This window comes from Peromyscus leucopus, chromosome 16_21 (genome assembly GCF_004664715.2).
Source record: "Peromyscus leucopus breed LL Stock chromosome 16_21, UCI_PerLeu_2.1, whole genome shotgun sequence".
Taxonomy (NCBI): domain Eukaryota; kingdom Metazoa; phylum Chordata; class Mammalia; order Rodentia; family Cricetidae; genus Peromyscus; species Peromyscus leucopus.
The window spans coordinates 14,323,312-14,346,197 of NC_051084.1; the positions used below are offsets into that span (position 1 = coordinate 14,323,312).

The 22,886-nt window shown below is 52.4% G+C and overlaps 1 protein-coding gene across 1 annotated transcript; it reads right to left on the reverse strand.

Annotated features, from left to right (window-relative positions):
• Positions 1–1,504: 1,504 nt before the first annotated feature.
• On the reverse strand, positions 1,505–22,567 carry Tmprss3 (transmembrane serine protease 3). Its single transcript, XM_028885077.2, has 12 exons — positions 22,181–22,567; positions 19,141–19,251; positions 18,138–18,254; positions 17,631–17,754; positions 14,113–14,238; positions 13,409–13,452; positions 12,940–13,105; positions 12,008–12,177; positions 9,971–10,066; positions 7,865–8,007; positions 7,081–7,233; positions 1,505–3,057 (listed from the first exon to the last, which is right to left on the reverse strand). The coding sequence occupies exons 1-12, from the start codon at positions 22,272–22,274 to the stop codon at positions 3,040–3,042; spliced, it is 1,362 nt and encodes a 453-aa protein (XP_028740910.2). The 5' UTR covers positions 22,275–22,567; the 3' UTR covers positions 1,505–3,039.
• Between the last annotated feature and the right edge of the window lie 319 nt (positions 22,568–22,886).

Genomic DNA, 22,886 nt, shown 5'->3' on the forward strand with positions numbered 1-22,886 from the left:
TGGGTGCTGTCTTACCATCCAAGACCGGAGTGTAAGCATCAAAACAACAGTGGTCAGAGAAGCATGAAGTCACAGCAGGCTGGACATGTCCTGCTGCCAGCCTCACAGTCCGGCTGTCTCCAGTGAGGTGGCTACTTAGGAAAACTCCTCATTTCACAGCTTGGTTATATCACACAGAAACCAGCAGTATTTTCACAGAGAATTTGGCAAAACCCACCTGAAACGAAAATGTCCTCAGCGCCTATCTAAGGTTTCTCTTTCCAAAGTGTCGGTTACAACAGGTCAACTGTATGTAGTCCAAAGGTATTAAATGGGAAATTCCAGAAATTGACTCCTAAGTGAGTCTTCAGTTACACACTGTTCTGAGTAGCATGAGGAAACCTCATGCCTTTCCCTATCCCCCAGACATAAATCATGCCTCTGTCCAGTGTGTCCACGCCGTATATGCTACCCACCCACTCGTCAGTTAATAGTTACTTCATTTATTGGGTGGAGTCTTGGTAGAGCAATGCTTGCATTCAAATGGCCCTTCTTTTACTTTGCAACTGTTATAGGTATATTAAAAAAAAAGATATTACAAGTTTGTGGCTAGGAGCTGAGACAAATTACCCTTCAGAAGAGGCTTACTACGATAGTTACGGCAGCGGACCGGGTTCTGAAGGGAGAGAGCCTCCAGTTTCAGAGCTCAGAGGGAGTTTCCGGCTCTTAGAGGTTGAGGGGTGAGGGTTTCCAACCACGCCAGGGACCCAGCCTGAGTGTTAGGAATCGGGCAAGAAGGCACCAGACAACAGGGTGAAGCTGCAGCGTGGGGAGCCCGTGGCTGCCTTTGGCTGCAAAGAGGAGAGAGAAGAACTTTGAGGCCACTGTAGGTCTGCCCTGCCTGCTCTCTACATGAAATGGGAAAGGCTGTGAGGGGCATGGCTTGACTTCCCCGCGGTTGCAGCGTCTGCTTTACATAGTGTCCTGGCTAGTTAATGGCCACTTGACACAAGTCAGAGTCATCAGAGAGGATGGAGCCTCGGGTGAGAAAATGCCTCCAGAAGATCTGGTTGTAGGGTATTTTCTTAATTAGTGATTGGTTGGGGTGGGCCCAGCTCATCATGGGTGGGGCCACCCCTGGGCTCTTGGTCCTGGGTTCTATAAGAAAGCAGGCTGAGCAAGCCATGAGGAACAAGCCAGTAAGCAGCATCCCTTCATGTCCTCTGCATCAGCTCCTGCGTCCAGGTTCCTGACCTGTTTGAGTTCCTGCCCTCACTGCCTTTGATGATGAACTCTGAATGAAATAAACCCTCCCTGGTTATGATGTTCCACCCAGCAATAGTATCCCTAACTAAGACATCTATTTTTTTAAGATTTATCTTATATTTATTTATGTGTGTGTATGTCTCTGTATGTGTGTGTGCACATATGTGCCTGGGACAGTTGGACAGAAGAGGGTGTCAGATACCCTGGAACTGGAGTCACAGGCAGTTGTGAGCTGGGAACAGACCTCAGTCCCCTGCAAGAACAGCCAGCCCTCTTCACTGCTGAGCTGTCTATGCATCCCGTTTGTTCAAGCCACAGCATCTGAGGTCTGCCATGGATGATAAAGACCTCCAAATGCAAAGCACAGTGTGGTGTTGTCTGTAACGGGGGCGTAGCAGAGAGAGGCCCTAGAACACCACACTTGCAGTCAGTATTGATGCCATATGGTTTTAGAGCTGCCGTGTTGTATGATGAGTTATGATTGTCCATCTCTTCCTGTGACTAGTAGATACACTACACCACAGAGATGTGTGCACAGGGAAAAGGAGCATCACTACAGGGCTCAGGGTCAGCCGAAGATTCGGGCACCCACAGGGGGCCTCGGGACCTTTATTCTAGTCACAGAGATCTGAGTAGTGGCTCTGATCTGGACAGGGTTGAGTCCAAGCACAATGGCCATGTGGCAGTTTGTTTTGGTGGTGTCTCCTCTACACACACACACACACACACACACACACACACACACACACACACACACATTTTCTGTTGCAGCCACAAAGCAACTGATTCATATTCTGAAGACCTAATCTGTGACAAGCTTGAATGACCAATGGCTGCTTCCCATGTAACCCTCCTCTGTTACTGGATAATATGGGGACCATAGGATTGTGGACCATGCAGGAGGGGCCCAGATGCCATCAGCTATAGTACATTAGCAGAGTGCATGGAGGTGTGACAACCCTCGGTGACGTAGGACCTTCTATTCAGCTTGCTTTTAGTGTCCTCTGGTCTTGTCTTTGCCCAGACCTATGTCCCTTACTCTGCTTATGAGTCCCATGATGCAACATGGGATACTTCTAATGTGCTGAGAAACCTGTTCTAACAGGAAAATGCAGACTCCTGACATGTGTAGGGTGGTCTTTCGATGCGAGCCCATGATGGCGGTTTCTGCGAGCCGCCACAACTCATTCACGTAAGCCCAAGGACAAGCCACGCTGAGAGAAGAAGGGGCACCTTCCAGAAGCTAGCAGTTCATCAAGCACCAAATGCTGTGAGAAAATAGTGGAGCAAAACCTTAGGCTGACTCATTCACAAACTAAGTTGCCCCGCTCCTGAAATGGGCTGTTGGAAGCAGAAGTTCGGCTTGAGACCTGGAGCCCGGGGACAGAAGGAAGAGGTGACTACATCTGTAACAATCCACACCAGCAGTTCCTGCCTCGGGTCTGCACCAACTGGCGTCAGTGGTTTTGCACAAGAGGTTGCCTGTGTTGGCAGTGGCTCTCAGGGGAAATCTAGGGGGATGGCAGGGAAAGGTGCCTGAGTGGGGGTGCTTTTGTCCTTGAGAAGCACAGAAAGCTCCGAGGTCATTCCATCCCCACACCCCACTGGCCAGAGGCTTTAGCAGCAGACGGCTCTGGGTAGCAATGGTAGCGAGGGTGCTCTTCCCGCTGACTCTGCCTCAGTGCAATGGGCAGGGCACTAAATGCCGGTACTCGCGTCCACCATGCCCACACAGGAGTCCAGGGAAGGCTTGGGCTGCGTCCACCCTCAGGAGCTCAGGCTCTTCCCCATTCTTCAAGTCTTCAGGTCTCTCTAAAAGTAAAAACAGAGGTCACCATTTTCCCCCTGCAAGCCATGTCTTGGACACTGTGACTCCGTGGGCACCTAGATTTCCCATTAAATGTTACCAGTGGTCACTGTGGAGGGCTGGGTCTCTGAAGGAGGAGGCTGCCAGCTCTGGAAGGCTCCCACCCAGAAAGGCCTCTGCACTTTTCATCTCTGCCTAAGATTGTCCCCAGACTGCTATGTGAAGGCACTGGGTCTCAGCTGCATATCCCTGAGGCCTAATATGAGCCAGAACAATTTTGTTTTAAACCCGAACTGGATAGGGAAATGTGAGGAGCAGAATGGAGATGATAGGGTGGAGATCTCTGGGGCTGACAGGTGGGACAGTGTGGCCAGGTGAAGGGACTCTTGGAAGGGCCTCCAGTGAGACAAGTCAAACCTGGGATTCCTCCTACAGAAGGGAGGGGGCTTCCGGCTCTTCCCTGTGCTATTTGGAAGCAGGTGTGTCTGGCAGGTGACATCTCCTGCAGGTCCTCAGTGGCCAGAGACAGCTGACGGCTGAGACGCCCTGAAGAGACCCTCAGAAAGCCTAATCAGCCACCACGGTGAAACCCCTTAGAGAACAGACAATTCCAGAAACTGCCAGGCCTTTTCCTGATGGCCGGGGAGTCTTGGCACACCAGCCTTCCTAAAATGGTATTCAAAACATGAAGATCACCTGGTCCCTGCCCCAAATCCCCAGTGGGATTGGCAGGAAGAGGGAACTGAGGATCTTCAGTTTTAGCAAACAGCCAAGGAAGGCTTTGTCGACAAGCCCAAGTTTGGTATCTGTTTATCTCTCTGGGCAGAGTCATGCTGAGGTCCTGGTCTGGGTTTGGCTGTACTCATATGTGTCCTTACTGACTTGGGAGCCCTCACTTGTCCAAGATCCCCATCTATCACGAGGTAGGTTGTAGGACCCACCACAATGTAAAGCCTACTGTCTAGGACCCCGTCCCCGTCATGACTTCCTAGCCTGAGCCCCTGGCTGCCCCATATTCCTCAACAGTGTGAAGCGCCAGGGGAGATGCTTCTTTGCTTTGTAACCTCTGGTAGTTTAGACTTTCAGAAGAGGCTCAGTCACATGGGAGCTGTGTCCCAAGAGCACCCACATGAAGGCACACTTGCTTTCACTTGGGGGTGGGGGTTGTGAGACAGGGTTTCTCTGTGTAGTTTTGGTGCCTGTCCTAGATCTTACTCTCTAGACCAGGCTGGCCTCGAACTCATAGAGATCCACCTGGCTCTGCCTCCCGAGTGCTGGGATTAAAGACGTGCCCCACCACTGCCCGGCCACACTTGCTTTCTAAAGTTCCTCGATGGCTTGCTACACCTCCCGTGTGCACGTGGCCCTGTCTGCATCCTAGTCTCATCGCACAGTGTCAGTGGCCTCTGCACAAGGAAATCACCTGCTCAGATGCCCATTTCCATATCTAGCAAAGGGAAGACAAGTGTTGGCTAAATGCTGTACTGTGGCACCCGCAGACTGCTCCCACAGGCGGCTTCCTGCCGGCCTGTGACCAGTAAGCCAGGCCTCCACTGGGCCAGCCCTAACGGGCTCCATCATGCACAGTAGATGGAAACAAGGCTGCAGAAATGATTAGTGATGCTAAGACCCGAACAAGCCCAGGCGTCACCGTCACCGGCCACTGCTCCACCCCTACCCCACCCCAACACAGGAACCATGTTCAGTGCCCTGCCTCATTTAAGGCTGAAATTCAAATGAAGAAGCCGAGGGCTAGGGTGCAGCTCAGTGGTGGAGCCCCACCTAGCACACACAAGACCTTGCATTCAGTCCTCAGTGCTAAAGAAGAAAAAGAAAGCTGGGCAGTGGTGGTGCAAACCTTTAGTCTCAGCACTTGAGAGGCAAAGGCTGGCAGGTCTCTGTGAGTTCAAGGCCAGCCTGGTCTACAGAGCAGGTTCCAGGACAGCCAAGGTTACACAGAGAAACTGTCACAAAAAAAAAAAGAAAGAAAGAAAGAAAGAGAGAGGGGGAGGGAGGAAGGGAGAAAGAGAGAAAGAAAGAGAGAAAGAAAGAAAGAAGGAAGGAAGGAAGGAAGGAAGGAAGGAAGGAAGGAAGGAAGGAAGGAAGGAAGGAAGGAAAGGAACCTTGAGTTAAACCAATAATAAATAATCAGGGCTGGGGAGATGGCTCAGAGGTTAAGAACACTGGCTGCTCTTTGCAGAGGACCTGGGTTTGATTCCCAGCACCCACATGGCAGCTCACAGCTGTCTGTAACTCCAGTCTCAAGAGATCTGATGCCTTCTTCTGGCCTCCACAGGCATCAGGCACACACATGGTGCACAGACAGACTTGCAGACAAAACACCCATGCACATAAACTAAAGACAAAACTTTAAAAAGAAAAGAAGCAGAAATGACCACCTGAGGAGTGCTAAGGCAGTTATTGAAGGTAGCTTTTCTTAGTCAGTTGCTTCAAATGACAGGAGCTCCTTTAAAAAGATCTTGGAGGTGGCTCAGAGGTTAAGGGCACGTACTACTCTATACTGTAGAGGACTTGGATTTCATTCCCAGCACCTACATTGAGCAGTTTACAACAGCCTGTAACTCTAGTTCCAGGGGAATCTGACCTCCTCTTCTGACCTTGGAAGACGCTGTACTCACATGCTCTCTCTTTCTCTCTCTCTCTCTCTCTCTCTCTCTCTCTCTCTCTCTCTCTCTTTCTCTCTCTCTCTCACACACACACACACACACACACACACACACTATCAAAAATTAAAATAAGATCTTTAGTTAATTAAATAATCTTTTTTTTAAGGTCTGTGGTGTAGCTCAGTGGTAGAGTACCTGCCAAGCATGCATGAGGCCCCGGGTTTGAATCCCAGAATCCCATTAACCAAGTATGTTGGTACATGCCTGTTATCCCAACACTTGGGAGGTGGAGGCAGGAAAATCAGAAGTTGAAGATTATCCTCAGCTATACAATGAGTTTTAGAGGCCAATCTGGGTTTCATAAGACCCTGTGTCAAACAACACACACACACACACACACACACACACACACACACACTATATATATATATATATATATATATATATATATATATATATATATATATATATATATATGGTTTTGGAAGCCCACAGCTGATCGCTGGAGACTGGAGGGCAGGAAGGGACATGGTTTTCCACTGGGATGATAGGAAGGTTTTTGGAACTGAACAGAGGTGGTGGCCACACACGTTAGTGTGTCAAACGCCCTGGGACTGTTGTCTTTTGAAAGTTTGTCTATGCCACATAAATTTCACCCCTATTATGTCACGCGAAAATATCTTTGAAACTGGACGAGGGGATGACATGAGGCCAGTCCGAGAGAAAGTTAGTAAATATTTGCCTGGTGCTTGGTCCCTGGCTTGGCCTCCAGCCCTTTCCCACTCAGAGGGAGAGGGGTCGTGGGCATCTGGCTCTCCCCACAGCAAGGACTGTGTCTAAGAACATCGCTTTGCCTGGTGCCCAGTGAGTTCAGTTCCCTGGTGGCTTAGAGTTTCTCTGTCTTCCTCTTGCTGACCAGGAGGCTCTATAGGCCTGTTCTGTGTCCCCTTCCCTGAAGCAAAGCTACTCAGACCCCTCCTGCTTAAGAACTCTGTACCACTCTGGCTCTGAGCAAGGCATCAACTTCACAGGGGCATTGGGGGCCGGCCCCCTCACCTGGCTCTACCTCATCTAGACTCAACACCCCCCCCCCCGCTCTGCTCCATGTACATATGGCATCCCAAACTCACCCCCACTCCCAGGGAACACCTCACCCACTGGTCAGCTTTTTCCCTGCTGAGTCAAGCAGGTCCGTTCTTCCTGTCCCTCCCCTGCGTGCCTGGGTCACACCCACAGGGTTAGCTGTGCCCTGGGGCCGATACCCAGAGTTGCCAAATCAGTGCATAATCAACAGTCTGTCCATCCTCTCCTGGCTCCCCAGGGCAGAGCCGCGGTCACACTGGGTTCAGGGAACATGTGAGCTGCAGAGTCACATTCACGTCCGCTGGGCACTCCACCCACCTCCAACTGTTCATGAATCCAGTCCAGGAAGGAGGTGATTCGGGTGTAGACGCCAGGCTTGTTCACCTCGGCACAGCCAATGCCAAAGCTTGTTGCGCCCACCAGCTTCCACAGTCTCCTCTCCTGGCACACCAGGGGCCCCCCACTGTCTCCCTGGAGAGCAGAAGGAGGCAAAGGTCAAGAGAACTGGGCTGGTGACATCGACTTCCCTTTTCACGTGGCAGGTGGGTGACACCGCGGGGCACACTCTCCCTGTGTACTTGTAGGATAGACTCTGCTGTGCTCAAGAGGTGGCCCATGCCCTGTGTGGGAAGGGTTCCCTCTAGGTGTGTCTCCCTCCAGATTCCAAACACTAAACCGGGAAGGTCAACGGTGGCCTGTGTGACCCATTGGAGCTGGAAGAGGAAGGGTGTGCATGAGACAGAACTAACTCACTGTGTCCACAGGTGGTACTCAGTCTCACCCACTCTGGCTTTTGGGGGCCCAGATCCATCAGCTCACACCTGCTTGTGCCTCTAGTTGGGCCCCTACACACTTAGAATCGGGCTAGAGAGGATTAGGAAAGGCAACACCCCATGCCCTGGAAAACTGGGAGCCTGGGTAAACACAGGCCGGGCCACCAGGAAAGCCAGGGATATCTTAAGCAAATTTCTCCCTTATGCCATGTAAATTTGCTTTTTGTTCAGTCACAGGGAAGCTGGCAGTGGCCTGTCCCGTGGGTTGGGTCACTGTACTGGACCCTTGCCTGCTGCCCTGGCCCCCAGGGTAACTGGCTGTCCTTTACCTGACAGCTGTCCACACCGCCCTTCAGATAGCCTGCACAGAGCATGGACGGGGAGATGATGCCGCCGTATACATCCCTGTGGTTGCAGATCTTGTTTGAAATCAAAGGGACAGCCGCGTGGTTCAGGACGGGGGAGGCGTCACCTGCCTCAAAGTAATGAAGAAATGTGCAGTGAGGAGTCTGGCTTAGAAAACAGAGAGACAGGGATGGAAGGAAAAGGGGGGCCAGGGACACGCCACCCGACATAGAGCAACAAGAGCGAACACCAGGTCTGTAGCTGGAACGGCAGACTGTCACGGAGCACATGGGGCCCAGAGTGTCCCTGCTGGGTGGGCTGTGTGTTCTCACCTCTGCATCAGGACCACTTACACCCCTAAGAGACCCAAAGGGGAAGAGAAGTGGGAAACAGTAGACAAATGCTTCTTCCCGCAGCCAGCCAAGCCCTTGACCCACCCCAGTCAATCCACACTAGAAAAGGGAAACTCGGGCTCCCGGAGGCCACACACATCCGGACAGGGCTGTATGCGGTCGGCAGAAATGTGTCCCTCCAAATATAGGTGTGGGCCTTGGACCTGTGGCCAGGCCATTAGCCAGGGGACTTCCCGGGCAGGCATTCGAGGGCACAGGCGTGAGATAGCCTGGATGATGTGGGTAGACCCACGTAAACTACAAGGACTCAAAGAAGGCACCGTCAGAGGGGCAGGGCTTAGCATCAGATCAGCCAGTCGGCCTTGAAGATGCGGCCGAGGCCACCAGCCCAGAAGTGTAGAGGCAAAGGTAAGGGGACAGTTGTCATCAGAGCCACCTGAGGAACTAGCCTGCCGGCACCAGCGACCCCTGAGGCTGGCTGGTGACTTCTGAGCTATGACTGGAAGGTAATAAACACGAGCTTGGCATTGAATCCCAGAGTCTGAGGGGCTGAAGCTGGAGGGTTTCTAGGAAGTTCATGGCTAGCCTGGGCTACATAGTGAGTTCCTGGATAGTCTGGGCTGCAGTGAGACCCTGAATGAACATGTCTCCTAAGGGAAACATGGGACTTCCTGCATGGGTTGAACTATAGCTCCCTTCTTATTTGTCTGTCTGTAACCAAGACAAGTGACCCTATTTGGAACAGCCTCTGCTGGGTTTGCTGAAGTATGATCTCAAGGCCAGGTCATCTTGTGTGTAGGGCAGGTTCTAAATCCGACAACTGATGCCATGGAGACAGGGATCAAGGGACTGAGGAGATGGGTCAGTTGGTAAAGTGGTTGGTTCAATACCCAGAACCCACCTTGGGCGGGGACGGGGGGGGGGGGGAGGGATAACCAAACAACAAAAATTCAACCATCTAGCCATTGGGACTGGAGAGACGCATCAGCCAGCCAAGGAACCTGAGAATGGCTGGAGCCACCAGATGCTGGGGAGATGCTGGGACAGACCCCACCTCAGGCCTGAGGACACCTTGACCTTAGACTTTAGAACTGTGAGAAGACTTGCATCTGCACTTTTGAGCCTTTTGAGCCATCCAGGCCACAGTAGTTTGCTACAGTTTCTAGTGACAGCAGACTGACCTGAGTCCAGAAAATGCATAAAGGAAAGTCAGTGCTGGGAACCTTGAGCCTCGAGACCATGTCTGCACTCTTGATGCAAGGGACACAGATGTCCCTGGCAGGTGACCGTGACTGACAGGATTGCCACTACCAGCACAGTGGGTGCTCCTGGGTAACGCCTTCTACTCCATGCTCACAGGAGAAAGTAGCACACCCTGCCAGCTCTCACAGACATCAGTTCTTTACCCTGTATCCCTGCATGCTGAATAAAACTTGGGGGGTCACCTAGGTGTGCTTCATACACTTGATTTGCAGAGTGAGAGGAGGCAAGAAGGATGGGTGGGTGAGGGCCTCTCCATGGACAAGTACCCACACTTCTCCCTCATAGCCCATTTCTCCCTAGAGAAGCCTCACAACGTCACACTGTCCAAAGATGAGTGACGCCACAGTGGCCCATGGTTACTCAGCAGACTGCTGTTGTGAACAGTTGGTCTGCACTGACCCGGAGCTGGGACCTCCAAGTATCCTAAGGCGACATCATGGCAGAACATTGGAGGGGCCCTCCCAGCCCACTGACCTCCATCCTCCGTGGCCCCCCATCCCGATGTCCAGCACAGTTTCCCATCAGGAAAGTTCTCTTCAGAGTTGGGCAGACAGACAGGCTGGATAGTCTCTGTTAGAAAGGGAATAATGATGTGAAGTTCCTGAAGCCACTGTCCCAGAAATCAACTGACTTTCTGAACCCGTCTTCTAGGGAGGGATTGGGCCTTGGTCATGGCAGGCAGCCAGCTCAGAGCAGAGGCCCTACCTACTCATCCCCCAGAGTCTATAAAACTCAAGTGTAGCACTAGACTGTAGTGTGTGTCCAGAGCCAGCAGCAAACCCTGGCTATAAAACCCTGGACAGTAAATAGTTCAGGCTTGTGGGCCATGTGATCACATGTCATCACTGTTGCTGGATCCACAGGAGATGTAAACAAAAGGAGCTGGTGGATTTATGACAAGATTTTACCTGCTCAAATGTGCATTGAGTCACACTTGACCCTTGGGACAGAGCTGGCCACTCCTGGTCCAGACTTCGAGTGTATACACAGAACATCACACTGTGGATGTTCCTGCTGCCCCAGGTGTTTGTTCTGACAGCAGACTGGCCTGTACCTAGGCTGTGCCACTGAGAGCCTAGCAAAGCCAAGTGACTGCATGTGCCCCGGGCTTTCACGTGAGCAGTCCTTGAGATGTCCCCCATCCCACATGGTGATAATAGAAAGGTGGAGAGGGGTGGAGACGTATTTAACTCTTTAGCCAAGTACAGCTAGAGACACCTCCTTTTTCTAGACTCAAATACCACCAAAAATAATTAGCAAGTAACAGCCCTCAACCCCCACCCCAAGAAGTTTTTTTCTCTCTGCTGTGCTAGAAATCTCACATTGCAGAGAAGAGGAGTCCACCTGGGAAACAGCCCTGCCTGCCCTCCACTGTGCTTATCCTCAGAAGGTCAGGACTCTCACTGATGGAGCCAATGTTTCCTTTGTCCTGTACCACTCACAGAATGCCAGAGGGGTCTGGCAGGCCTGACTCTGTGGGGGTTTCTATAACAGCCAGAGTGCTGTGCTTGGAACTCACAGCCTCAGTCACTGGAGGTGGCAGAATCGGAAAGAAGGGGAGAGATCGGTTCTAAGAACGCCCAGGGAGCAGAAGAGGCCTAGAAACTTCCAGATGCTGAGGAAGAGGGAGGCTCCTGCCAAGCCCTCAAAGCTGCCCCCAGGCTGGGATCCTGCTCTTTGCACTGGAGATGCCCTTCAAGCGGCTCCATATAGCAAACACCAGGACAGGAACGTGCTGTCTGCTCTGGGTCCCTAAAGGCAGGTGACTCTCTCCCACCACCTAGAGGCACCAGGTGGCCTGGCCTAGAGAAGCTCAGACATGCAGGCGGTACCAGACCAGACTGAGAGACCAGGGAAGAACCAGGAAGGCTGTGAGATGAAATTAACGCCAGAGCCACCGTCAAGATCAACAAACCAGATCTAAAGAAGGTAAGAGGACTGAAGTCTTAGGAGAGGGCTCAGTCTCCTAACATGCTCAGATTGAAGACACATATCACTTGGGCTGGCAAGGTGGCTCAGTTGACAAAGTGCTTGCCACACAGCCATGAAGACCTGAGTTTGGTCTGTGAAACCCATGTAAAAAGCCAGATGTAATGGCCCTGAGCCTGTTACCCATGCTGGGGAGACAGAGACAGAAGGATCCCTGGGACTTATTGGCCAGGCAGCCTATTAGGTAACTCTAGACCAGTGAGAGACCCTGCTCCCCCAAAATAACAAGGTGAAAAGTCTCTGGGGGTGAGGGCAGGTTAGGAACAACCCCAAGGTTGTTGGTGTTGGCCTCTGGCCTCCATGTGCATGCACCTACATGGGTGCACACACGTGCACGTGCATGCACACAACTTCAACGAGCAAAGATAATGCACTGGTGTCGATCCCCAGCTGAATCAGACATCAGAATTTTCTGGCAAGGACAGTAAAGCAGCAGCCATTAGACCAATGCTTCAACAAGTAACCACCAATGCTCTTGAAACGAGTTCAAAGCAACTATCTGGCGCAGAAGCCTAGACATACCGTCAAAGGTGAGCGGCTCGGCCAGCTTCATGAGGGCGATGTCGTTGCCCAGCCGCTTTGGCTTGTACTTGCTGTGGTAGATGATTTTCTCCACCAGATGGGAGGGCACAGGACTGTCCATCAGGGACACAAGACCCACCTGGACAGTCCAGGACTTGGGGTGGTACAGGCTGAAATGCACAGACAGACAGGTGGGGCTCAGGACAGAGCCAGCCATGCTGAGCTCTATGTCCCAAGAGCCCAGAGAGAGAGAGAGTGAGAGATGTCACCAGGTGGGAGACACCAAGGTCCCGCACATCTGTGCCCCACACTGACCACAGTCCCAAGTCCTGCAGGAACACAGACCACGCCCCATGTACATCCCAGACAAGCCATTCTCTCCACACCACCCGAGAGATAGGCATTTGAGGGTCGGGCTCAGCTTTGCTCCCTGCAGAGGCTATGGTGGTGGGGGTGGCTTTCTCCACCAGACAGTAACTGAAACAGGAGATAGAAAGAGAACCCGCCACTGGGTTTGAGATGCTTTCTGTGGCTTCCTTGCCATCTAAACTCCTGGCAGACACAGCTTGGTGGGGGCTCATTGTTCTCTGGGTGCCCTGCACTCCCACCCCATGATACCCTGCTGTGCCTTAACATGGATGACAGTAGTGAGCTACAGGAAGGCCTGGGACCTCATTTCAAGGTCTCTTCCCTCCCCAATCTTCCTCCTTTTTCTGCCCTCTCTGTGCCAGCCCGGCTCATGTCATTCCCAGATACAGAGACAGGTTCACTTTAAGAAAGGCAGGCATTTACACTACATGTACCTTTAGGGTGACTGGCTTCCTGCCTTCCTAACCTGCCCTCACCCCCAGATCACCCCGTCTCCATCTGACCCAGGACTAGGTAAGGCTCTGGGAAGAGCAGACTCTACAGTAGCGGGCCCAGGCACTTACTCGTAGACACAGTGCGCAGCCGTGACGATCCACAGAGGGGTGATGACAGAGCCCCCGCATAGGTGGTACCCCTGGAACTGGAGACTGACTTGCCAGGGCCACTGGGCGAGCGAGGACATGTTTCCACCCACAATGCGGGGGCTATAGCCAGTTCTCAGGCCACAGGCTACAGAGGGAGAACAGGGGTTTATGGGTAATGCTGTCATCACCCTAAATCTCCTACCTGGCAATGTCCCTGTCCCCGACCCAGCAGGAGAGGGTCGGGCACACAAAAGACTGAGATGTGCGGGGTTTGTGGGAGAAGGGCTGTTTCAGAGAGCAGGCATGCTCACCCTGCCCATCAATGACCTCCCAGCGCCTAGTCCCACACTGGCATCTAAGAGACGTGGTCTTGAGCTGTCCCCAAAGGGAGAACCTGACTCCACAAGGGCAGGCTTCCATGTGGCTCCCTACGTATTTAGACACTTACCTGAGCACTTCAAGGTGACCACATAGCCCGAGGCACAGCCCTCCCTACAGTGGAAAGAACAGTTCATGGACAGGCCAACAAGCTGCTGTTCACAGAGCAGGGCTCACACACGTTGGACCTGGGGGCCTGGGTGTCCGGAGGAAAACCTGGCTGCAGAGCACCTGTGGTATTTTCTCCCTGCTTCAGCCTGGGCCCCAATGGGGAGATGTCTCCGATCTGGGCATCTGACTGTTGCTAAGGGAACCTGGTTCTTCCTTATCAGAGTTTCAGGGGTTGGATGGTTGGAGGGGGGCCGGGGTGTGAGTAACTGGTGAATGTGAAAGCACTTTGTAAAAGATGCTGTCTAGCTTTCTCTTCCCTTCCCTGCTTGTTTGCTTACACGCACGCACGCACGCACGCACATCCACACTTCCCTGCTGTGAGGCAGACCCAGCACTGGCCTGAAGACATCCCTGTCCGTCACTGGGCATCACTGTTGCTCTTCTACTGTACTTCCTTCCCTTGACAGAACCCTACTCTCCAGGGTTGGGGCTTCACCCCTGCATCCTAGCTTAGACACCACTGTTCTAACCACAGCAGTGAGCTCCGCCCTTGCTCGTGGAGGTGACATTCTTCTCCCTCCCAGAGTGCACCACGGCTTCACAAACCCAGCCTTGTGACTCAGCACCGACGCAGACAGCAGTAGCACCTATTGAACGGCTTACCTCATGTACACAGAGTGGTGCAGCGTGGTCACCTTGTCATCTGGCAAGAGGTGATTGATGGACACAAAGTCGCCCTGGAACTGCTCCTCCAGTGCGTCCACTCTGAGGTGGTCTGAGCTCACATAGCTGCAGGCACATCAGAAACCCAGACCCAACAGTCATGGAGACTCTGAAATATCCGTCACCCAAGACATACTCACCAGATTACAGGCAGCCCACTTTGGGGACCTCCTTGGGTCCTCCCCAAACCATCAAAGGCTTTATCTTGCTGATGAAATGCATACACCTTAGCCAGGCATTCCAGGCTGGGTGTGGCCTGGCGACCTGCTTGCTGTCCCCCAGTCCACAGCCTGGCCTGCCCACCCACCCTGCTCCAGCCACAAAGAAAGACCACTTCCTGCCACAGTTAGGTAGTCCCCACCCACCCGACTCTGATGCACTTGGCTTTGCTGGAGCCAAGCCTCAGGGGAGGCAGCTAGACATCTAACTCCCGAGGGCCAGGAGTTCGGGGAGTATGAGAGCCTGACCCACTTTGCCTAGCACTCATGGAAAGAAAGCAGTGACTCCAGGACCCTGGGGTCAAGTAAATGGGCTCAGTCAGGAGATGGGTATATACATCCGTGGTGCAGAAGATGGAATTAAAGAGACCAGAAGAGGGTAGAGTAGGTCAGCACATACCCAGCAATAGAAGAAGAAGAAGAAGAAGAAGAAGAAGAAGAAGAAGAAGAAGAAGAAGAAGAAGAAGAAGAAGAAGAAGAAAAGAAGGGAAGAAGAGAAGGAGGAGGAGAAGAAGAAGAAGAAGAAGAAGAAGAAGAAGAAGAAGAAGAAGAAGGAGAAGGAGAAGGAGAAGGAGAAGGAGAAGGAGAAGGAGAAGGAGAAGGAGAAGGAGAAGGAGAAGGAGAAGGAGAAGGAGAAGGAGAAGGAGAAGGAGAAGGAGAAGGAGAAGGAGAAGGAGAAAAGGAGAAGGAGAAGGGGAGAAGGAGAATTATTTAAGGAGTCCTCAAAGAAGGTGGGGGAACAAAGTATACTACAGGTGGCAGCAGTCTGTCCCACAGGATGCCATCCAATTGCTGTTAAGTGCCACAGAGACTCATGTAAGTAGAGTGCAGTGTTCAGCCAAGCATGAGTTTGAAGAAAACACCACCAGGATGTTTTCCAGGCATTTCCTCCCAGGGGAGGTTGCAGTAGGGTGCCTTGATGTGAAGGAGCCGGCTCTTGCTAGGATGTCAGGTCATGGGGTAGACGGGCAGGGTGATGAGCTCACGAAATGCAGAAGGAGCCTATGTGTCACAAGTGGAACCCACAGATCACCTCAGAGTAGCAGCCACCCCGACCACGGCCATGATCACTCTAGTGACCACTGAGCTCCCTCAGCCTTTCAAGGTGGGCGCTGACATTGTCCATTCTAAGGGAGGAGACTAGGCAAGTCTCACGAGACTGGCCTCCATCTGCACCAAGACTCGAGCCAATTATCTGGACTGTCTGGTTTGGGTTTTGATTCTTTGTTTGTTTGTTTGCTCGCTTGTCTGCTGCTATTCCTAAGATAAGAGACAGATGTGGCCGAGGAGGGGAGCTTCTAAAGGGAGAGGAGGAAAGGGTAGACGAGAACACGGAAGGAAGTCAGAGAGACTGGGGCTGTGGCGGGGGGGGGGGGGGGGGGGGGGGGGGGGGGGGTGATGTTTTCATGGTGCGGGAGAAAGCGGCACAGGGACGAGCTGAGTCCCTACCTACCATCCTCTCAGAGGAGAGGAATGGAGGCTAGGATGGGCTTTAGAACCAGGAGCTGCCCACCCTGTCAGGTGGCTCCCATGTGCCCAGAGACCTGAAGTTCCTATCCAGGGTCCGCAAGGTGCACGGAGGACTTGAGCAGAGTGTGTCTGGACAGTATGGCCAAGGGCGGGGATTTGGAAGGGGAGAATATTCTGGAAGAGAAGAGGAGGAATGAGAAAGAGGCTGACAGGAAACAGATACCTGATGGGGAAACTGGGGCTGTGTGTGTGTGTGTGTGTGTGTGTGTGTGTGTGTGTGCATGTGTGTGTGCATGCATGTGTGCGTGTGTGTGTGTGTGTGCGCACGCGTATGTGTGCATGTGTGTGTGCGTGTGTGTGTGTGTGTGTGCATGCATGTGTGCATGTGTGTGTGTGTGTGCGTGTATGTGTATGTGTGTGTGTTCACATGTGTGCATGTATGAGTGTGTTTTGTGCTGTTTGAATTCCCTCTTCTCTAAGGAGTAAAGCTACATAATTCTCAACACTGTCTCTAGTGACCCTTGCAGCCATCAATGAATTTTACTTGCAGCTTATTTCGGAACCCAGGCAGACATGGTATGCAGAGGAGGCAGGCCTGGGAGACCTCAGCACTGGGGCATCTAGGATCACACTGGCTTAGATCCTCCACAGATGGTTGTAGCCCTGTAGTTCTGAGGACCTTGCTTCCTTGGTTACATACTAGAATGTACTTCTGAGAATGCCACCACTGAGCTTGCTCAGTTCCTAAGATGAGTGTGGGAACCTGGGAACCTGTCTGTGGTAAACCGGGACCTACAGTATTGAGAAGTCAAAAGGTAACGGCACCCTGGGAAACAAGGCAGGGGTCAGGAGGGACGGCCGTGAAAGGGAGCGAGCCCTCAGTTAGGAAAGGCATGTTGCTGCAGTGTGGAAAGCCAGCAGCCGACTCCCAACCCTGAAGATGGAAAGACACCGTCTTAGATGGTCTCCTAAGGCTAAGGGTGGTTTTGAATAACTACATCCATCCTCTGGGGCTCTTGAGGATGTGTGTGCAGAGATGGATGTGATTGATCATCATGACCATGTGCAACAGTGTTCCAATATCTACTTTTTTTAAGCTGCAAAGCACCTAGCCAGAGTATTTATTTTCCACTCAGAAGTTCTGGGCTTACAAACTATTTGCTTTCTGTTACTGTTTTTTTGGGGGGGAGGGGGGTGTTGTTGTTGTTGTTTATGGTTTGCATGTTTTGTTTGGCTGTCTTTGTTTTTTGTTTGTTTGTTTGATTGGTTGGTTGGTTGGTTGGTTGATTGGTTGATTGGTTGGTTTGTTTTTGTTGTTGGACAGGAACCCACTATTCAGCTCAAGCTGGTCCCAAACTCTCCTTGTAGCCCAGGCTGGCCTAGAACACACATTGTCCCCTCCTCTGCCCCAACAGTGCAGGGATTACATGTGTGCCACCTGGCCGGGTTGTTACAGTGCTGGAACGGAACCCATGGCTTTGTGCATGCTAGGTCAGTGCTCTACCAACTGAGCCCCAGCCCCAAGGATCTAAATTGCTTTTGCACCTAACTGAAGTCCTGGCCTAGTCCTGAGAACTCTCTTCACACACAATGTTCCGTGTGACTTGGAGTCACCTGGCTGCTCGGGCCTTGCCTTGCTCCCTGTGAAGGAAGACAGGTCCAAGTGCCACGAGGTTGTCCTAAGAATGAGGTGTGACGTGTGAACGCATCTAGAGAGCTCTTGACTGTCCAGGAGCAATCTGTCACCCTTGCTGTTTGGCCCTGACTCACCTGGGAAACCCCAGCTGGCCACAGGCAACCTTGGCGTGGTGGTTTTTCCAGTCATCGGAGCACACGGTCCTCCAGGCGGCGGCCGCGAACACCTGAAGCGCTGCTCTCTGGCCGCTCACCCGCACTGGCCAGGCGTGGGGAGAAGGGCGGTGAGGACCCGTGCAGGCTGAGGCCGGGCAGAGCCTGACTGCAGCCTCACTCACGCCACGCAGCCAGCCCCTCTTCCAACCTGGCCCACTCCCACCCATAGCCCCTCCCCCACAAGATGCTACAGTCCCCGTGGCCTGCACCCTGAGACCCCCTCCCAACTCAGAGCCTGTCCAGTCCCCCCAAGTGAATGCAAGCACACACAACATCCTCCCGGAACCTCGCTAGACACATCCCAGCTGAGTGAGGAGGACAGGGCGTGGCAATGGCTACGCCCTGGATCCATCTCACAGACGGAAGGGCAAGTGCTGGGCTGTGTTTACTCTCTTTTGCTTCCTTCCGGGAACGGGTGCGACTCACCACATCGGTACTCATCCTCCCCATCCTTGCAGTCAGAGACCCCGTCACACCGAGCGGTCAGTTCGATGCACTTGAAAGATGAATGGCACCTGTACTTCCCAGAGCAGTCGAAGTGGACTGGGCAAAGGGAGGAAAGTGAGAATTCGAGCAAGCAGCCCCTTCTGGGTGCGGCACTAACAGCTGGGCACCTGCTGCACGGCCTTGAACTTGCCCATCAGTAATGACACCTGCATTGAAACTGCATCCCTGACAGCAGCCTGTTTCCTTCAGCCCCATTTCTGTCCTGAACTCCAAGGGGCAGGACTGCTGCACCCACAGTCGCACTACTTCCAGGAAGCACAAATCAGGGTGAATTCGGACTCTAAGGGTTCAAAGTCAAGAGCAAAAAGGCATGGCGGTAGCCAACTCACCAAGCTAGCCCAAAAAGAGCCCCAACTGAGACCTTTCAAACGCCCTGCTTCCTTTCACTCTGGGCCTGAAGCCAATAAACTGTGGAGCACATGGCTGAGCCGGAGGCACATTGTGCCGCCCTGTGCTGCAGTTACTTGAAGGGGAGAATGAGAAACTATATGCTCTAAGAGAGCCCCTTCCTCCCTATGACCCACTTTCTCAAAAGCCCCACATACCTCCCTATAAAAATAGCCAGGGTGCGTGGTATGCCTTGAATGGAGTTCTTTGTCTGCTCCACCCCAGCCTCCCCCTTCCCATCCCAGAGTCCTGTTTCATCAGCTACCTTTGAGTAATTCTAACTGTGCAGGTACCCTGGTGGCAGAGCCCGGAGCACAGCCAGCAGCCCCTGCCCGCCCGCCCGCCCGCTCCCACACTGGCTTGACATTCACACAGGCAGAGAAAACCCGTAGCCCTCAAACCAAGAGGACATCACCCACCGGTAATTAAGGCCAGGCAACAGCAAGTGCAGACGGGGTGGGGGTGGGGGGACTCATGCAAGTTTAAATGCCAGAGCAGGTATTCGAGCACCTACTAAATAATGGACGGTACTCACTGCCCAGGCCGATGGCCAGCGCCAGTATCAAGGCAATGATCCCGATGACGATGATCGGAAAAAACTTCAAAGGCAGCAGGGACAAGATCTGCGCAGCCACTGCATCTGCATCTGAGAACCAGAGGAGTTTGGGGGTGCCGGGAGGGGAGCCAGGGAGCATTGATGTTGAGTGACATAAAACTTAAAATTTAGCCGCGTGTTCCCTGTCCCCTCTGTGCAGAGCAAGTACCAGCCCAAAGACAGCTAGCTGACTGCATTGGATGAATGGCCACGTTGTCTGGGTCAGTCTCACCCTCCCAGCTACGGCCCAGCACTCCGTCCCAGCTTAGGAGACATTGTTGTGGGTTGAAAAGTATCCTCCAAAGGAGCCTTTGACACCCTAACTCCCAACAGCCAAGAATGGGATCTTACTTGGCGGTTGGTCGCAGAGAACACAAGTTAGGATGAGGTCCTTAGAGAAGGCACTCATCTTGTATGACTGGTGTCCTCAGGAAGGGGGAAACTTCAACACAGACCCGGACATGCACAGAAGAAAGATGACAAGAAGAGATGAAGGGAACAGACAGCTGTGTGAAGATGAAGGCCAAGGGCAGAGTGACATGTCCACAATTCGAGGAGTCCCAAAGGCTGTTGGCCAAAGGTCTACATCTGCATGAGGCCTGGCGGGGCCTGTGTGCATCTGTGGGAACAGGGCCTCAGTGATATCAAAGCTTTCAGACTTTTAGCCTCCAAAAGGAGACAAGAAAACTCTGCTGACTGAGCCACTCAGCTGTGGCATTTTGTCCCAGCAGCCCTGGGAGAACAGTTTAAGGAAGTCCCAGTACCCAACAATGTGTCCAGAGTAGGTGATGTGACAGGAGATTTTTACACCATGTGCTTGAAGGGAGTTGGCCTTCCCCCACAGAGTCATGCTCAACCTTTGTTCCAGGCCATGCACCACACATGGGCAGAGGCTACCACATAGGCAACATATCCCCCAGAATGGGGCTGTCCGGTAGCTCACTCACTGTCCAGTTTAGTAAAGTTCATGTCTGCCTCCAGATCAGAGCTGGCATAGCTCTGCTTGCAGCTTCTAAAGACTGGGTTACCTAGGTTCTGACTTCTTTAGCTGTCATGGAAAAAGGGAACTGGCCTTTGGGCATATCTATGGAGTGTTTTTCTTGATTAATGATGGACATGGAAAGCCTAGATCATTGTGGATGATGCTACCTTGGAGCAGTTGGTTCTGAATGGTATAAGAAAGTGGGCTGAAGAAACCTGTAAGCAGCACCCCTCCATGGCCTCTGCTTCGGTTCCTGCCTCCAGGTTCCTGCCTTGAGATCCTGCCCTGACTTCCCTGGATGATGAACCACAGGCTGCAAAGCTTGCATAAACCTTCCCTCCCCAAGTTGCTTTTGGTCATGACATTATCACAGCAATAGAAAAGCACATTAAGACACTTGGGATGGTCGGGCAGTGGTGGCACACGCCTTTAATCCCAGCACTTGGGAGGCAAAAGCCAGGTGGATCTCTGTGAGTTGGAGGCCAGCCTGGTCTACAGAGCGAGATCCAGAACAGGCACCAAAATTACACAGAGAAACCCTGTCTCGGAAAAAAATTTTTAAAAAAGACACTTGGGATGGTGAATAAAATGCATCTCGAGAGAGGGGCAGTGTCCACAAAGGACAGACAAGCAGGAAAACCTCCCAACCTCCCTGGAAATGAAACAAAAAACGGACCTAAATTCATCCTAACATCACAACGACTTTGCTGGTACGACACCCACTGGTGCTCACAGCGAAGGGACCAGGGACCCCAGGCTTCTCACACAGCACAGGGACGGGACATGGTTCGCTTCCCATTTGTGTGAGATTGGAGATGTCTCTACACGGCTTAAAAGCAGATGCTGTTTTTGACCCAGCGACGTCACGTCTGGGAAGGTATCTTAAATGTTGTCATGGGTGTACACAGATGTCTGTCTCCACACACCCTGTGGGGGGGTGGGGGTGGGGGTGACGTTCCGGAAACTGGCAAACAGGAAGCAAGCTGAACAGCCAGCAAAAGGGCAGCAGGAAATCCTCAGCATCGCCGTGGCCCACATGGGATGGAGTTCCTAGGGGTCTTTTCCAATTTCGTGAGCCCGCGCCTCCCACCCTGCCCTTCATACTCTGTAGCAATCCAGATGGCTTAAAAAGAACCCTTAGGGGATCCTGGATGCAGGTAGTCCAGAGCTACATCCTGAACTGTCCCAGTTCCCACCCTCCCCCAGCCCCAGAGGTCATCGTTCCCATTGCTCCTAAGCCGGACTCTCCAAACCAGCAAGCCATGGATGGCTCTCAGCACAAAGACCCCACAGGAACATTCGTCAGAGGGAAAAATGCTTTACCTAGTAGGCAGGTGACTCATGACACCAATTGTCCTTTTGGTGGCTACACCTTTCACTTTTAACCGGACACTTAACCTTTGGTGAGAAACCAGCTTGCCTGAGTTTTCTAGAAGGGCTGCGGCCACTATTCCTAAGGACTTCCTGGAGGGCTCAGGGTTTTCCTGGCCAGCATTTGACCTCCTTCAAAATGAACCAGAGCCAATGTGGAGCTTGGGTCTCTGAAAACCTCCAAGAAGAGAAGAAAGCAAAACAAACTAAAAAATACCACCTGCAGGGAGTTAGCAAGTGCCCAACACAAAGGGCCTCCTCCTGAGCACCCTCCAACTCCTGTGTTGGCAAGATCAGGAAAGGGACATCAGGAAAGGGACGCGTCCGGCTATCAATGTGAAAATACCCAGGGAAGGTGGGAAACAGCAAAGTCACAGAATGCTTATGTAGCGTGTGTAAGGCCTGGTTCAATCCCCAGTACAGGAAAGAGGGAAGGAGAAGGGAAGAGAAAGACAGACAGAGGGAGGCAGGAGAGAGAAAGAAAGAGTGAGAGAATATTCAAGGAGATCCCCCCCTCCCAACACACACACACACACACACACACACACACACACACACACACACCCCCGAACACTTGACCACGTTCCCCACTTCTGCCCAGTGCCCACATCACAAAGTCCCACCTACCTGGTGCCACAGGACTTATTTTCAAATCATCCAAGCCAAAGAGCGATCGGAAGGAGAAGGGGGCTTCGGCTGCCGGAGGATCATTTTCCCCCATGGTGACTATCTCAGGGCCTCTGATGTTGGCTTCCGGCTCCACCTCCACCTGCTTAGCCAGGAGTGAGCGGGATTGGTCCCTGTGGGAAGCGTGGGCGCCAGGGGTGCCTCTGTCCCATTTGAAATCCTTTCAGTCAGCTGGGAAGCCCACACCCTGTGGGTTTGTCCCAAACATCTGTCTACTGAGAACACAACTTTCCTTGGACCACGGTAAACAGGAGAAATTGTTGATTAAAAAAAAACAAAAACCTAGAGTTGATAAAAGAGCGGAATTTCGATTCCTCCCCAATAACAACGATGGCAGCCAATCTTAAAACCAGTCAAGTGACACTTTAAAGATAAGCCCCTTTACCACACAGAAGCCACTGTGCATCTGAGTGATTTCTAAGGCTGTCTTCCTCTGCCCTTCAACATTTTTTTTCTTTCTAGCCATAGATTTACCTGTCCTAGACATAAGATGTTCTGAGACTCAATTTGTTTGTCCCAAAATGCAAGCAGCACGAGAGGAAGGCCACGGTCACCCTGGCAGTAGCTCCCCACAAACACAGCCCTTTCCTGGCTCGTGCAGACATGACCTAATTGAAAAGGAAAGTATCCAAGCCCTGGGGACCCA